This window comes from Zootoca vivipara, chromosome 17 (genome assembly GCF_963506605.1).
Source record: "Zootoca vivipara chromosome 17, rZooViv1.1, whole genome shotgun sequence".
NCBI lineage: Eukaryota > Metazoa > Chordata > Lepidosauria > Squamata > Lacertidae > Zootoca > Zootoca vivipara.
This window is the reverse complement of record NC_083292.1, coordinates 1,408,255-1,424,266: the sequence shown is the minus strand read 5'-3', so window position 1 is coordinate 1,424,266 and position 16,012 is coordinate 1,408,255. Positions and strand designations below refer to the sequence as shown.

Sequence of the window (16,012 nt, the reverse complement as noted above, 5' to 3'; positions counted from 1 at the left end):
GATTTGGGACAGATAAAGTTGTTCTCCTCCATGAAGCACAGGGTCAGACTATGGAATCCCCCCCCCCCCCGACAAGGCTCCTGACGGCTCCGGTCTGCCTCCACGGCCAGAGGCAGCGAAGTCTCCGAAAACCCGTGGCTGGGAATGAGGCTCTTCTGCCGGGCTCCTGCTTCCCATCTGGGTGCTGGGCGAGGTGGGCCCGCTGCGGCCTCATCCACTTGCAGCCAGGTTCTCCTTACGCTCTTGCACGGCCTTTGCCGTTGCTCAGGCGCCTCGGGGCAGAGACCAGCAACAGAGGCGGCACCGCTGGAGACGTCTACCCTCCGCGTTGCTTCTGCGGCTGCGCAGCGAGGGGAGGGCGGAGCGCTGTCTTGCCTGTCAGTCCGGAGCGGGAGGGGCGGCCAACGTGGCGCTTGGGGGAGGGGGGAGGGGGAGAAGAGGGATCATGCGCAGCGCGTGCTGTTACTCCGGCTGACGCAACCGAGGCGCCCCGCCCCCGTCGCTAGCTGCCCAATGAGAGCTCTCCCTGCGGCGGCAGCGCCGCACGCTGACCAATGAGCGCGAGCCACGATGTTAGCTATGCGGAAGGGTCTGTTCGCAAGCCAGTCCGCCGGAGCGAGAGGGAGCCGAGAGGATTCGCAGCGCCGAGAGGAAGAACGAGCCGCCGCCGCCGCCGCCGCCGCCATCATGGTCCCCCTGCCGGTCCCCGCAAGCGGGCCTCCGCCTCCCCACCCACGGCTGCTGCTCTTGCCGGCGGCCTCCTCCGCGGCGGCCTCGGCAGCAACGCTGCCCGCTCCCGGCGCGGCCTTGTCGCCGCCGCCTCGCAAGAGACAGCGCCTGGCGCACCTCAGCCCCGAGGAGAAGGCCCTGCGCCGGTGAGGGAAGCAGGGAAGGCGGGCGGGAAAAGGGGCCTCCCTCCCTCCCCCCCGCCTGTCTGGTCCTGGCCGCTGACAGTCTCGCTCTCTCTTCGCAGGAAGCTGAAGAACCGCGTGGCGGCGCAGAGCGCCCGGGACCGCAAGAAGGCGCGCATGGGCGAGCTGGAGCGGCAGGCCGTCGAACTTGAGGCGGAGGTAGGTGGGCCCCGGAGGGCAGCGCGGGTCGGAGAGGGCTCCCGGGGGCCGCATCCCGCCGCTCAGCGCCGCTTATGTCCTTCCCGCAGAACCAGAAGCTGCTGGCCGAGAATCAGGCGCTTCGCGAGCGGACGCACAGCCTGGCGCGGGAGAACCGGGAGCTGCGGCTGCGCCTCGGGCTCCCCGCTCTGGAAGCGGCGGCGGCGGCACCGCCGGCAGGAGCAGAAGTAGGGGCAGCACCGACAGCAGTAGCGCTTAAGGTAAGCGAGCAGCTCGAAGAGGCCCGACCTGTCTCCCTAAACTCAAGCGCTCACCTGAGTCTCTTTATCTCCCCCCCCCAAAAAAGGTGGAGATGCTGGAAGAAGAAGAGGGGGAGCAGCCCGAGAGGGGCAGCACCATTGGGGCAACGGCCGGGTCCGCTGAGTCTGCAGCACTTAGACTACGTGTTCCTCTGCAGCAGGGACAGGCCCAGCAGCCGCTCGCCTCGGTGGTGGTGGCCTCCGCTTGGATCCAGACAACTCTGATTCTTCAGACTCTGAGGTGAGTTCCATTGCAACCCTTTCTGGCCTGCTGTGTGGCCTGCTGTGCACAAATGCAGATGGAACATGGAACGCTTTGGCTTCCTAGAGCACAGCTCAGACTGGGCTTCATCCCACATAGAACTTCCTTGATTTTCTCACATTCGCACAGCAACAGCTCACCACCTTACTTTCACCACCAAGTTGGGCAGGTTGTTAGGAGCTGGGGAGCTGACTGGGACAGCTTGGAATGGGACTTTTTTGTGTGCTAATGTAATGTGCTTGTGCCTTTTGCAGTCTGATCTCCTCTTGGGCATTCTGGACAGCTTGGATCCAGACTTGTTCCTGCACTATGGAGGAAGTGCAGAACCGGCCTGTGTGGAGAAGTTGCACCAAGAAGCGAGTGGAGAAGCAGATTCCTTACCAGCCTCCCCCAGTTCCTCTCTGGGGTCCACAACACCCAAGCTGGAGGCCATTAATGAACTGATACGGTTTGACCATGAGTATACCAAACCCTTCTTCCTGGAGATTGTGGCAGAGGGGGAGGGCCAAGCCAATATGCTAGTGAGAATAGAGGAAGTGGTTCCTGCCTCCTCTGAAAGCGTCCCTCTGGAGTACCCCATTTCTGTCAAGGAGGAGCCTGTCAATGTTCTCTTACCTGAGCTGGGTGTCTCCCACCTGCTGACCTCAGACCAGAAGCCTCAGCTCACCCCCTGTCTGCTAGATGCTTCCAGTGATTCAGGTTATGAGGGCTCCCCTTCCCCTTTCAGTGACCTGTCCTCCCCATTGGACGCAGAATATGGCTGGGAGGAGGCCTTTGCCAATGAACTTTTTCCGCAGCTGATCAGTGTGTAAATGAGTCTGACTCCCCCAGTGAGCCCCTGCCCACATAGCCAAAAGGAGAGCAGGGCTACTTATAAGGAACATTCCTCTTGAAAGTATTTCAGCAGAACCTTAAGTATTGTTCTCATACGTATGTTTTATCTACCCAACCTTTGCCTAATTCAGAGATGAGGCTATCTTCTAAACAAATTGACAATTTACAGGGTTAGAAGTGGGCACCTGTGGTCTTTGAAGTACGTAAATCTTGAGTAAGACATTACCCCTATGAGGGCTGGGTGGGTTTCCCCCTTTTCATTTATGTAAATAATGGGGCAATTTGGGATAAAATATTTTGTAAAACAAAAAATGTAATAATTATTTTTCCTCTGCTGCATATTTAAACAATTATCTGCAATTAAAAAATACAAGTGATTTCTTGCCTGCCTTCCCCACCCTATTAAAAGTGTAAAATACTTTTCCTGTAGACAGTATTGCACAATTGCTGGCAAAAAGGTGGTTTAGGATTTGAAGAAAGATTATTATTGTTTGGGCAGTCAGAACAGAAAGTACAGCGGTACCTCGGTTTAAGTACACAATTGGTACCGGAAGTCTGTACTTAACCTGAAGCGAACTTTCCTATTGAAAGTAATGGAAAGTGGATTAATCAGTTCCAGACGGGTCTGAAGAGTACTTAAACTAAAAGTACTCAAACTGAAGCGTACTTAAACCGAGGTATGACTGTATGGCATTACTATATAAAGAACACAGAGTCACTAGCTTTGCACTATTCCTTTTCATTCACATTAAGATCTTGAAAGGAACAAGGTATCAAAATTGAGTTAGTATGTGTTCCACATATCAAACTTTTTTTGGAATCCAAATGTACTCCGTGCGGGGGAGTGCCACACTTCCATTGCCTGCTCACTTGCCGCATGACCTGGGCTTCCCTTACTCAGTGCCAGCGCCGGGCACTGGAAGCGGAGAGGGGACGGCTGATGCTGCAGCAACAAAGGTGGCAGAGGGACTCAGGGGGTGGCGCTGCAGCATCAGCCCCGCACACTCGCCCCTTCAATGGCAATGGGTAGATCACTGCAAGTTTTTTTGTACTGGGTAGTAAATTGCAGCCTGGTCTATTGCTTTCATTTTATGGCTCCATGGTCTCATTAGATAGTAAAATTCATGTTAAATTGCTGTTTTAGGGTTTGGAAGAGATTAATCCATTTTGCATTACCGCCTTGGTTTTGGAACAGACTTCTGGAATGGATTCAGTTTGAGAACCAAGGTACCACTGTATTATCAAATGCTGTGAAACTGCTTTTGGTCAAGAAGAGGAAGCAAGAAAATAGGCCCACCCCTCTGATTTGGAGGAGGCAGGCTTAGTAAACTGGACAGAAACTTCTGGCTGATAAAAATAGCAGTTGCATGAAAGCAGCAGCTGTGAAAGCCCAAGAATTCCCCATATTGTTCTGAAAGAGCCAAGCAGAAGCTGTCTATGCCTTTTTCTTGAAGCAGTTTCCAGCAACTTCCCTGCTCGATATTTCTCAGAGGTGTACATCTCATAACAACAGAACTTGAAGCAGAGGTGTTGCTGAGGGTTTCAGAGGAACTTGTCTGTAAAGCAGCAAGTGGCAATGCTGCCTGACAAGGACATGGGCAAAGAGGCCTTGGCTTCTCTGGAAGGAAGTACCCTGGAGTAGATTGTATTCTTGCTTCTCTTCCTACATGCAGAGGGCCTCTGGTAGGGTAGGGTACATCATTTTATTTATATGTCACCCATCTGGGTAGACCCAGCAATCCTGTTGGACAAGGAGCAGGTAGGCACAAAATAAGTCCATGTTATATAATGAGGTATAGTACATGGCACTAGCTCTTGCATTGACCTGCAGCTTCATTTCAGCCGACACAGAAATACAGATTGCTGCAAGTACTAAGTCCCCACACTGCACATGAAAGACTCAAAAGCCAAGTGTGCCAATAGAAGTTGCAGGGGGAGAGCCAGATAAATATGGTTGTTCAATAACACACACAAATTTGGCAGAGGCAAGTGGTGTCTGCCCCCTTTTCTGGAGGGGCTTAATTGCAACCAATGAAACTACTGGCTGACAAAAGCTGTGCTGCAAATTGACTATTACGTGGTGTTACCAAAACATTGAAAGCACACTGTGGAAATGTGCCCCTTAAGACAGTTTGTTTTTTTTGGGGGGGGGGGGTTCCATTTAGGCTGCTGTTAGTGCTTGAGATGCAAGACAACTGCTCCACCTTGCACGGCAACTGCAGGTGCCTTTATTTTGCCAACACAATGTCACTTGCTGATTTGCATCACCAGAGGCCAGCAGAAACTTGCAACTATTCCACCACCCCTTCAGTGCTCAACACAGCAAGACCATCCCACAGCATACTACAAACATTAAAAAAGTTTATTGACATACACATTGTGATTTGGTCCAACCAAAGACAGACCACAATCCAATGTTGCTTATTTCAAACGGATGGACCAGCAAACAAACTCCGAGAACTTCCCCTCTGAGCTATACTTGTGTGGTATTATCTTCCCGTGAGGAAGCAGAGACAGGTCTCCATGGCAAAAATGAATTGGGAAATAAAAGTGATCTGGATATATTTACTTCTAGAATCAGAAGAATTCACCTTCTCTCACCAGTATTTGTGGGATAAGCAGCCTCATAACCAACATGCTAACATAAGCTGTCCTGCCAGGCTTAGCTCACCTTGAGAGACTAGATAATAAAGTATTTGTCCACCCCGCCCCCTGAACAGCTCAGCATGTGTTCCAGCTTAGCCGCATGGTTCTAACAAACCTCCCTTGAGTTTCCATACCAATAATTTAGGAACTTTCACCACTTTGTAACTAAGCCAAGTTTTACAGCCTGTGCAACTTTTTGAATGCTGCTGCTGTATGGAAAAGCACATGAATCTGACCTTTGGAGAGTTTGTAGGTAACCATTTTAAACTTACCAAATATGTTGTCCTTTAGAACACACAAGGGCATATTCTAAAGGTCTAATAGTCTGTATTCCCACACTTTGCTTGCGTCCTCACCATAGAGTACTTGTCCCAAACCTGTATCCTGGCATTCAGGAATTCTTCCTTTATATACTATATACCCGTATATTCCGGCGTATAAGACGACTGGGCGTATAAGACGACCCCCAACTTTTCCAGTTAAAATATAGAGTTTGGGATATACTCACTGTATAAGAAATACGACCCGGCGTATAAGACGACCCCTGACTTTTGAGAAGATTTTCCTGGGTTAAAAAGTAGTCTTATACGCAGGAATATACTGTACCTATTTTAGCCTTCCACCAACAGAATTAGTCTTCATTAAACAGCATTTAGCCTGCATGAATGGCAACTGCAACATCTGAAGAAGAAAAACCCACCACCAACTCCTGACTCCCAAGGATGTGGACCAATGGAAGACCCAATGTCAGAGCCAGATATTTTGCCTTCACCGTCTTCTCACATCAACTGTGGAGGCGCTTGCTACCAGAGTGGGACCAGTTGATTCTAACCACTTTGTGTCCTTCCCTCCACCCTATGAAACTTGGGCAGTTTAAAAGCCACTACTGCTTGCATATAGAGGACTAACAGAAAGGAAAAGAACAATGGGATAAATGCTTTTCTCATACTTCTTTGGCCCACCAGTTGTTGCCAGGCTACATCTCCAATCTCTTGACCACTAGCCCTGCTGGCTGCAGGTGACAGTTCAGTCTTAACAAGATTGGGGTGTGGGGGTGGATGCACAGGGTTTCCACTCTTAATTAAGATGTAAATGTTTAGGTACAATTGTTCTAATGTTTTGAAGAAGCCAGGGAGTGTGGGTAGGGGGGATTGATTAAAAAAAACCAACAACAAAAAGGACATATACATAAACTCAAGTGACCATCCAGGAAATGAAGCAAAAACGGGAAAAAACGAGTGGTTTTAAAGTCAGGTGAGGGTGTTTTGCTGATGTTGCCCTTCCAGATAATTCTGGATTTATGAAAAGACCACTTTTTAGCTTCCTGGCAGTCAGGAAATTGCTTTTCTGAGAAAAGACAAGAGGTATCATTCCAGAGGAAAGCAACTTTGTGTTCTATGGCGTTCGGACAGCTGTCACTGGAGGGCTGGCAACATCAGCCTTGGCTCAGATTGAGGCACAAGGTGAAATGAACGTTAAAGCTGCTGTTCTGGGCAGGCTGATACTTGTATGACATTGGTTTTGAGAATGGTTGGCCCAAATCCATCAACTGTGTCCTGACAGCCGAGATTGTCCTCCCTCAACCCAATGAAGCAATCTTGGGGAGGAAGGGGGAAGTAAGCAGGATCAGCCAATAGAAATGGCTCTTGGCCAAAGTGCTGCTGACAGCCAAAACGAAGGCCTGCAGCCAGCTCTCTGGTTTGGCCTCTCTATCCCGCCACACCTCTTGACAATTTCTAGGCCACACTTGAGCAGGCAAGGATGCCTGCAAGGTGCCCTCTCCTCCCTTTCCTCACAGCAACACTTAAGCCACACAGCTCAAGGGGCAGCAGTAAAAGTGAATGCAGGCAACCAAACACTCAAGACTGAGACTCCTTTTAAAGCAGGTGAAAATCCTCCACTGAAGTTCCAAACAGAACAACACCTGTAGCTCAGTGGGCATAGAGGGTGGTCCAAGCCAGAACTACACCATCAGATCCTGACTTTTACTCCATGAAAGGGGAAGGAAAAAGTCACACCCAAAAGGAAAAATACGAACCCTACCCATCACGTTTCTTTACAGGGACTCTGAAGGCATCTTCTGTTCCATGTTCCAGACATGTTACTATTCCACCCTAGACTCTTTATGGTCCTCACAGTCCCCTCCCCCAAAAAGTCCAGTCTCAACATGTCTGGAGAGCCCTGCCTTAGCCCCTTCTTCTTTGCCTACAACTCCATCTCTTCGTCTGCACCTGCAGAGCGCCCTAGGGGGCCATAGAGTTCCGAAGGCATCTCCTCTTGCTGAGGCTGCTCAGGAAACACTGCAGTCTGTGGGCAAAAGGCAGCTTCCTGGGTTGGCTTTGTGGGGCATCTTCCTGTGATCAGCGGCTTGAAGTTTTTCACAGAAACAGGCGTCCTTTCAGTGAGGAACTCTGGGAGAGGCTTCCAAAGCACCAGCTCCATGGAGGGGCGGCTCCTGCGTGGATGAGAGCACAGGAATCACAACAGGCCACTCCAGAGAACCCCAACCAGAGCCCTGCAGTGTTATTGCTGCTCTGGAGGAGTTCATCCCCACAGTTGCCTATTTTAGGTCTCCTCAGCAACCCCCTCCTCAAGCAAAGCAGGAAGATCCTGTCACAGCCTGCCTTGCTATGGCCCTGGGCAGGGTGTGTGAAACTGGCAAATGCTTTGTTAGTTCAGTGGACTCTGCGGCCCCCTCCCAAGCACCACCATGAGCCAGGGTTCGCTCTGGCAGTTCCTTACATGGACTCGATAATTTGCCTCGTCAGGTCTCCTTCGTAATCCCTCTTCAGTCCTGTTTTCAGGGTGTCAGAAAGAACCAAGGTGGGGAGGGTGCAGACACCCCCTGTCGGAACGGTGCTCTCATCTTCTTCATCCTCGTCAATTATTCTAGTAACAGAAAGGGAGGGGTATGGATTTTTTTTTCAATTATAAAGCTGTATAGAAATGAAATGAAAAAAATGTCACCGCAGTGACATCACAGTGACACCTCCCACTATTAGGTAAAAGTGTGATGGATGAATGAAGCAGCACCTGCAAACAAGGCTCCTCGCAAGTTGTCAATGCCAATCACCCTTACCATCTGTCTTCCATTTATCTAGCGCAGGTCTGACAGCCCTCTCTCATATTGTTTCATTTTCTTATCACTGAAGAACCTCTAATGTTTTCTCTATAGATGCCCACAAAAGGTATTGGAATGCCAAAGCAGATCACACAGAGGGAGGGAGAGAGGCAATATCCCAAACCAAAAGTGGAGCTCGTATATATTTAAAAGCAATCACTCACACAGCTCCTTCCCACCTACCCCCACACACAAAAAAACACCCAACAACAACCCTAAACAGTTATAAATTCCTTTGCAGCAACTGCAAGTTTAAGGTGCTGCTTGGCAATTAGCTTATACGTCAAAGTTTCCAACACTGCTGTGAAGGCAACATTGGAAGTGTTTGAGCAATTTCTGACGGAATCATTGGGGGGGGGGGGGCGGGAGAAGATGAGGTCTATCAGTCTCACCTATTAGTTCAACTCTGCACCTTCAGCCAAAGTAGGGAATTATATCAGTGCTTCTGCACCTTCAGCCAAAGTAGGGAAAATATCAGTGCCAAAACAAACAAACAAACACCCAGCCGGCAGCAAATCCAGTCCAGGGGGTTGCAAAAGGAAGCACCTTCCACCTTCCTGACCCCCCCATGCCTCTGAGCCCCCACTGCTGAGCTGAAATGTCCCGGCCCCTACCTGTCCTCGATCTCCTGTAGCTTCCTGCGGGCCGCCTCGCACTGCAGCTCCCCCGCCGACTGCTCCATCTCTTCCCAGGGAATGTCCAGCGGGCCAGGCAGGTGGCTCTGGCCCTGTGGAGAGAGTCCCGGGCCGGACGGCTGGCCCGCGACAAGGAGCCACTCCTCCAAGGCAGGCACCGCCTCCGCCAGCCTCTTCTTGGCCTCCGGGCAGCTGGCGAAGGAATGGCGCAGCTTATACGGGGGCTCCGCAGCGGCCAAGGCTGCCGGGGGCCGCTCCCCGCTGCGGCCCGCCGCTCCCCCTGCGGCCCCTTCCCCCCTTCCCCGCCGGCGCTTACCCGTCGGGCTCTCCGTCCACGCGGCGCTTCTTGCTGCTGCGGCCCACCGCGGGCAGCCTGCGGGAGGGAGAGAAGGCTGCGCTCAGGGGGGAGCCACGAGGGCGCCGGGAGTCCCGTCCCGGCCCACCCGCACCCCCAGTACCGTGCGCGGATCCTGGGCGGCGGCGCGCAGAGGCCGAGCCGGCGGGGAACCCCCTCCGGTCCGCCGCTGTCCCCCAGTCCGTCCATGGCGCTCCCCGCGGGCCGGAAGGGTCGTGCGAGCGGGCCGGGCAGGAACTCGGCCGGCGGGGGAGCGGCTCCTCCCCCTGGAAAGGCCCCCTGCAGGGCCGCCATCGCCCGGCGCCGGCGCCGGCGCCTCGGTCACGCAGGGAAGCGCAGGGGCGGATTCACGCGGGGGCTCCGCGTCTACGGGGCCTGCTTGTCCTCTCGAGGGGGCCGGCCCGCGCTGCTTCTTCCGCTTTTCCACTTCCGCTCCCCCTCCCGGAGGACGCCGGGAATTGCAGTCCGCACGCGCTGCGGCACACTGGGCATGCCGGGAGCTGTAGTTCCGTCCAGGGAGCCGCGGGCGCCGCCATTCCGGGGAAGCGCCTTCCGCCCTGTATCATCTCATATGTCCCCCGGGGCCTTCCAGAAGTAGCCCTGGCCTGGAGTGGTTGAGGCTGCCCCGCCGAGCCTGCGGAGCTCTGCCCCGACCGACCCCAGCCAGAGCATCTCGCAGCCGTCACCCGAGAAGGGACTGGCGGGGGGCGGGGGCAACATGCCCGGCAAAAACCTCTGGCGTCCAGCGGGGCCTGGCTGGCCTCTGAGCACGTGGCCTGGAAGCCTGCCCTCCCCACGCTGGCTCTCCGGGCGTGGAGCTCCGTGTCCGGGGAGGGGAATCCCTCTGGAGAGGGACACGTCCTGCTCCTTCCGGGTGCTACTCTGACCACCGTTGGTCCCCATCCTGCACTCAGCTCTCATCTGCGGCTCCTAGAAGTGGTGTAATCGGAAACATAAATAAGAAATTGACCCACCAGCGACTTAATTTTCAAACCTTTTATTGTATAAGAGTAGTATAAGTGCCCGCCTGTAGACAAGGGTTGTTCAACGTAGCATATAGCGATCCCTTGGCATTAGTTATTTTGACAGCTGCTTGCGAGGCAGCGCCCCCTAACGAGGACTACGCAGGTAGTTGCAGCTGTAGCTGTCCAACCAGGCATCTGCTAAGGCTTGCAGAGGAACCCTGCTGGGTCAGTGAAAGTGTGAAACTTACTTGCAACATTGTATCTAGCCTTGTTATTTTGTACCTAGTAGAGCCGTGGTCTACGTATTTTCTACAGTAAAGAGTTTTAAAATTCAATATAAAATCACATCTGTGACGGATTTTCATCATTCCAACGGTGTTTTGCTCAGAGAAAGGACGGCGACCAGAGGAGGGAGGTCAGGCCTGGGGTAGCCATAATCCCCAAGGCGAATGGTCACATACTATACTCCCTGCACCCCTGCCCACACCCGATAGGTGCTAAGTCTCACCTTCCAGACTCAGACAAAGGGGGATATTGAACTTGGCCTGGAAGTCAGAGATTGCGGGTATCACCTTTTGCCTTAACCAGTGCCAGGAATGCTAAATATCCCTTATTGGCAAGGCATCAGTTTTCAGCCAAGATGCCACTCCTAGTTTATGACATGTTTGTGACATGTGTGTGACGATTTCAACGTGGTGTTATGGGTAATTCAGGAAAACTTTTAAAAGAGAGTGACACCCTTTGTTCGGGGCTTCTCTCTGCATCTTTTATGTTTTAGTTTGGAGTCATCGTTGCAACAATAAAGCTGTTTTGCTTCTATATCCTGGCTATGTTCTTTGTTTTACTCTTCAACCTGAGCCTGCAGAACACTCTGCAGCAGTGGGCAGCATGGGGCAGTGGCCACACCCTGGGAAACGGTTTTGACTGGCCCCCTTTGACTGGCCCCACACCTGCGAAGCCAAGACGGGGATGTTGCCCATGGAACACCCCCCCCCACTCTGCCCAGGCTTGCCCAGAGAGGTCACTTTGGTGCTGCTAACACAGCAAAAACGATGCAGAACGGCAACAGTTACAAGTGACCGGTCTCTGCAGCCACAGCAGGTGCTGTGATTCTCTTGTGGTTTGACTTCACCCTGGAGGCACACTCCATTGTCTCTCAAGACAGATGGATTGCAACCAGACCTGCTGTCCACCTGAATACCATATATCTTTCCACTCTGCTGCTGCAGTCAACTTCACAGCCCCCTCGCCTCGCCCCTCTTCCCCCCCCCAAAAAAGAAAATAAAGAAAATAAATAAATACTAGGCTAACACCACCCAGCTATTCTTCAGGGTTGCCTTCACTTCTTCTCGCCTCCCTTCGGCTGTTTTGCAGGTCTGGCATAGCTCACATTCTCTCAGCTCTTAAATCACATTCTTGCAAACCTGCTCCATGCAATAGGGATATGATCACAGACTTAATCTACATTGGTACTAACAGAGCAATTTTAAAAATGCTTACAAACTCATGAGAAAATCATCTCCCTTTTTGGCATGAAAGCCTAAATTAGAAGGATCATGACACACCTCTCCCCAGTAACAGCTGCAATTAAATCCCAGATACCAGAATTGTCATGTATGAATGGCCAGCAGCAGCAACAGCCCTTCACCGGGGGGGGGGGGGAGCCAGTGGGAAAGGATTAAAGTCAAGCTAAAGATCTCTGGTCACCTCCAGAGTTGTATTTTATGGGAGAGGTTTGAAGGCACACTGGAAATTTATGTTTGTGCAATTAAAGTGAATGCTTTGATGGTGTTTCCTGCTCGGCAGGGGGTTGGACTGGATGGCCCTTGTGATCTCTTCCAACTCTACGATTCTATGATTCTATGATTCTATGAAAGTGCCCCATTGCCCTGGTGCAACAAATTCCACTACCATCAATCAGTCTCCTATATTGGCATCGTATACATGGATCAGAACACAACACTGTTCACAGAACATAGTAGGAGATACTTTAGGATAAAGCTGTCCAGACACTGTGAGGTATGAAAATGGCTCTTAGGATCTATGGTGACGTAATTTCACGGTGTCACTCAAAAATCTTGCCACATTCTCTACAACGTCATTCCTACAATTTGTCAGGCAGCATTTCTTACTAAAGAAAGTGTTGATCTGATGTGTATAGATTTTTCCTGTTCTACTTAATTCAAGAGTGTTCTGGAAAGTTTTCTTTTTATGTGAAAGAAACAGGCAGAAGGTTCCTTTTTGGGTTATTTATTCTGGGAAGCTGAGTACAGCTGGTTTAAACTAGTTCTGTTATCTTTTTGTCAAGGATGTGCTGACTATTAAAGTCAGACCAGGAGGAGCCTGGGTCTCACTTTCTATCTCATTGTTCCTGTGTGACGTATTCTGTATGCTGTAGTGTTAAGGTTTAGTCTTATTACAGTATAAGTATTGCAAGTTTTATTGTAGGACTTCCGGTCTACCACCAGTGCTGATCGGCGAGGAATCCTCAAGCTCCGAGGTTCCTGGCGCTCTGAGGGAGAGGGGGGAGCCCCAAGAGCAACGCGGACCCCCAAAAGAACCCCAGATTTAGCTTTCTGGGGGCATGAGAGCTCGGCTGTGCCCCAAAGTGACTCCTCTGCCCCCCAGTAAGCTTTTTTTAAGAGCTCCGAGAGCGAGCGGAGTGAGAGTCATGGGATCCATTTTCGAGTATACCACTACCCTCACAGAGCAAAGCATAGAGCCAGCAGCGGAGGAGCGGTGGATTTTTCAAAAAAAAACAAAAAAAAAAGAAGGATTTTAAGACATTGGATACCGTGAGTAAAGGAAAGATATTCTAAAAATTACTTTATTCGGGGAAAATTGGCCACGGGAGGAGGTTAAAAAGAGGAAGTCGATCTCCCCCATTGAGAGGACTCTGAGACAGTTAATTTGCCTGAAGCCAGAAAGATTGATTTGATTATTTAAAAATTGGACCTAAAACCTTCCCCCTAAGGCAGGGTAAAGGGGAGAAGGGTTCAATTCAGTAAAATCCCTGTAAAAAAATATTCATTTTGGACTGGAGAAAATCCCCCTAGAAGCTGGAGCGGGGTCCCTGGAGGGATCAGCAAGCTGCCATTATGACATCACAATAAGAAGGAGTTTATTTACTTCTTTAAAGCTGAGAACTGTCAAAATATAAGGCTGTATATATATAAGTTGGACAATGCTCTTTTCATGAATGGACATAAGATTTTTAAGAATGATCAAGAATCAAAAATTGAGAATCTGTAACCAGATCGGACATAAAGTATGTTTTTGAAGTTTGGAAATACAAACTGCGCAATTTCCTGACTGTAATCTCTGCAGTTCCCATGAAATTGGAGATGAGCAGGGTGACAGTAGACAAAACATCATCGCCTGACTTTGCTGACTTTCTGAAGGAACTTTTGGAATTGCTTTTGGAATTTAGAGATGAACTGTGTCAGAATAATAGACAGATGGGCATATTAAGTAAGAGCTGCATTGAGAGTGAGGAGGGACCAGTCCCAGCGGAGACTGAGGAGAAGCAAGATGAACAACCATCAGTCCTGGACAATATAGTTGAATTTTAAAAAGATGAGGAAGACACATGGACCATTGTTTCCCCAGTGGGAGGAGGGGAACAAGACATGTGTGACTCAATGAGTCTCCAAAGAAAAAACAGTATGGAATAATATCCTTCTAGTGAGAGAGGGAGGGCAGGATCCATACCGGGGCTAGAATTTAAAGGGAATAAAAATTGAGATAGGGCTGAAAAGTGGAAACATAGCTGGATGGTATTGTGCTACAGTTAGAAATTGGGGGGGGCAGCAGGTAAAGATGGGAGAGTGGTGGATAGGCAACGAAAGAGTGGGAGTGGGATGAGGAGTAAAAATGGGTTATTTTCTGACTGATTGATGGCTTATGGAGCTGGCTGATGCATCTGGGAGACCCAGAGTCCAGGGGAAGGGGGGTAGAATTAGATATAAGTGGTTAAAGGTTATTATGATAGAATAAATAATATTTGAATGTGTTTTTAAAAGTTTGGGGTAGAAACTTTGAGGCTAAGGGAAGAAACAGAGATGGATGGAAAAATAACTTTAGATTTGGATTAATTAATGAATTTATAGGTTGAGGATAGTTGATGTTCTGTTTTGGATTAAAATTGGTTGTGAGAGAATGGAAAAAATGTGATAAAATAATTTAAGATGATAAAGGAAAATTGCTTAATTTAGATTTAAAATTGGACCCAGTGTGGGGGGAATCGAGGAAGTCCACAATGTTAATTCAATGTAAGAATTGATATGTTTTTCTTTTCCTTCCCTCCCTTTATGTTTTATGTTTTGTTTTTGCCAAATTTTGTATTTTGAATTGTTTGAAAATTAATACATTTTTTAAAAAAGTTTTATTGTAAGTGCTGCAACTGGATTTTTATGGACTGTGCCAATACTGAATGCACTGGATTTGTGACCATTCTGCTCATTTGCTTTCAGTAGCAGTAAAGCTCTGCTGGATGAAGTACAATTGCCTCTGGTCTATTTTGGGGAGCTCTGCAACAGTGTTTAAGTTTTTTCTCCTCCGAAGAAGCTGGGGCAACGCAATTGTTCAGCAGATCAGACACGCTGGAAGAGTCAGAGTGATAAATCCCCTTCTTCTACTTATCATATATTTTTGCATAAAATGGGCAATTAAAGAAAATGCGTGTGATGGATTCAACTTGTTTTGTGTCACAAGGGCAGTATTTTTTATTTTATTTGTAATCTGCCTTGCAAAACTGCAAATGGTAAGACGTTAAATGTTGCAAGAGAAAGAACTCTGCCTAGGTGGGGATCATAAAGTGATGTAAATATGGAATGCCCTGGCCAAATGAGGGTGGAATTCCCAATCCCAATGGGAAACAGGTTTTCTTGGCTATGCTGCTAAGGGTTTGGAATAAAATATCTAGGATTCTGCGCTTGATTGTCTGGAATGCTTCCAATTGTGGGAACATAAGCAGTGACTCGAGTGATAGGACACAGGTTCTGATTTTGCTCTCAATGCAAGCTAGCTGTTTCGAGTGGTGGGATTCTGCCAGCATGTGGGAAGTTAAAGAGGAGGAATTGGACATGAAATGTAGGAGGAGTCAGAACTTTATAGTGGTGAGCTACGCTTTGGTTTCCAGCAGCTCTTGTCCAGTTTCCAGACACATGGCTGCATGTGGCACACAATTTGGCAGGATTTAGTGCAAGAATTTGGATTGGATGTGTTCCAACAACTGGCTAACTGCATCAATCCATAATGGGATGCCATAGACTCATAGAGGAATTTAGGGGCTATTTTGGCCTTATATACCTTTACACTCCAAGAGGTGGGGTGCTTTTCTGCACACAACACCCTACCCCGAGTGCCTAAAACAGGCATAGGCAAACACAGCCCTCCAGATGTTTTGGGACTACAACTTCCATCACCCCTAGCTAACAGGACCAGTGGTCAGGGATGATGGGAGCTGAAGTCCCAAAACATCTGGAGGGCTGAGTTTGCCTATGTCTGGCCTAAAGGGTTGCTAGCTGGTCAGAAAGGAACGACTTTGTCTTGCCCTGTTCCTTTGGCAGGGGCTTGAGATGCAGGGATCTGCAGGGGAGGTTTCTCAGATGAGGGACCACAGAAACTCCAGGTTTCTCCTCTCACCTCCCTCCCTGGACTATCTCCACTGACATCCTCTTTTCTTCTTGCTGGCCTTAGACCCCCTGCGCATCCTGGGAAGCTGCTCCTTGGGTTTGTCTGCCTCTTCTCCCAGTGACCGCATTCCTTTGCCAGCCTGTCCACCTGGGTCTCTGGCTGGCTGTAGCCATCCTTTCCTTTGGTTC

General features: G+C 49.8%; 2 protein-coding genes across 2 annotated transcripts; one reads left to right on the top strand and one right to left on the bottom strand.

The window, feature by feature from the left end:
- Nucleotides 1-596: 596 nt before the first annotated feature.
- Nucleotides 597-2,216, top strand: XBP1 (X-box binding protein 1). Its single transcript, XM_060269333.1, has 5 exons — nt 597-875; nt 974-1,070; nt 1,160-1,330; nt 1,417-1,610; nt 1,886-2,216. The coding sequence occupies exons 1-5, from the start codon at nt 688-690 to the stop codon at nt 2,073-2,075; spliced, it is 840 nt and encodes a 279-aa protein (XP_060125316.1). The 5' UTR covers nt 597-687; the 3' UTR covers nt 2,076-2,216.
- Nucleotides 2,217-4,670: 2,454 nt separating this feature from the next.
- Nucleotides 4,671-9,647, bottom strand: CCDC117 (coiled-coil domain containing 117). The gene is made up of 5 exons (XM_035098015.2): nt 9,326-9,647; nt 9,184-9,240; nt 8,847-9,059; nt 7,854-8,000; nt 4,671-7,566 (listed from the first exon to the last, which is right to left on the bottom strand). The coding sequence occupies exons 1-5, from the start codon at nt 9,514-9,516 to the stop codon at nt 7,317-7,319; spliced, it is 858 nt and encodes a 285-aa protein (XP_034953906.2). The 5' UTR covers nt 9,517-9,647; the 3' UTR covers nt 4,671-7,316.
- Between the last annotated feature and the right edge of the window lie 6,365 nt (nt 9,648-16,012).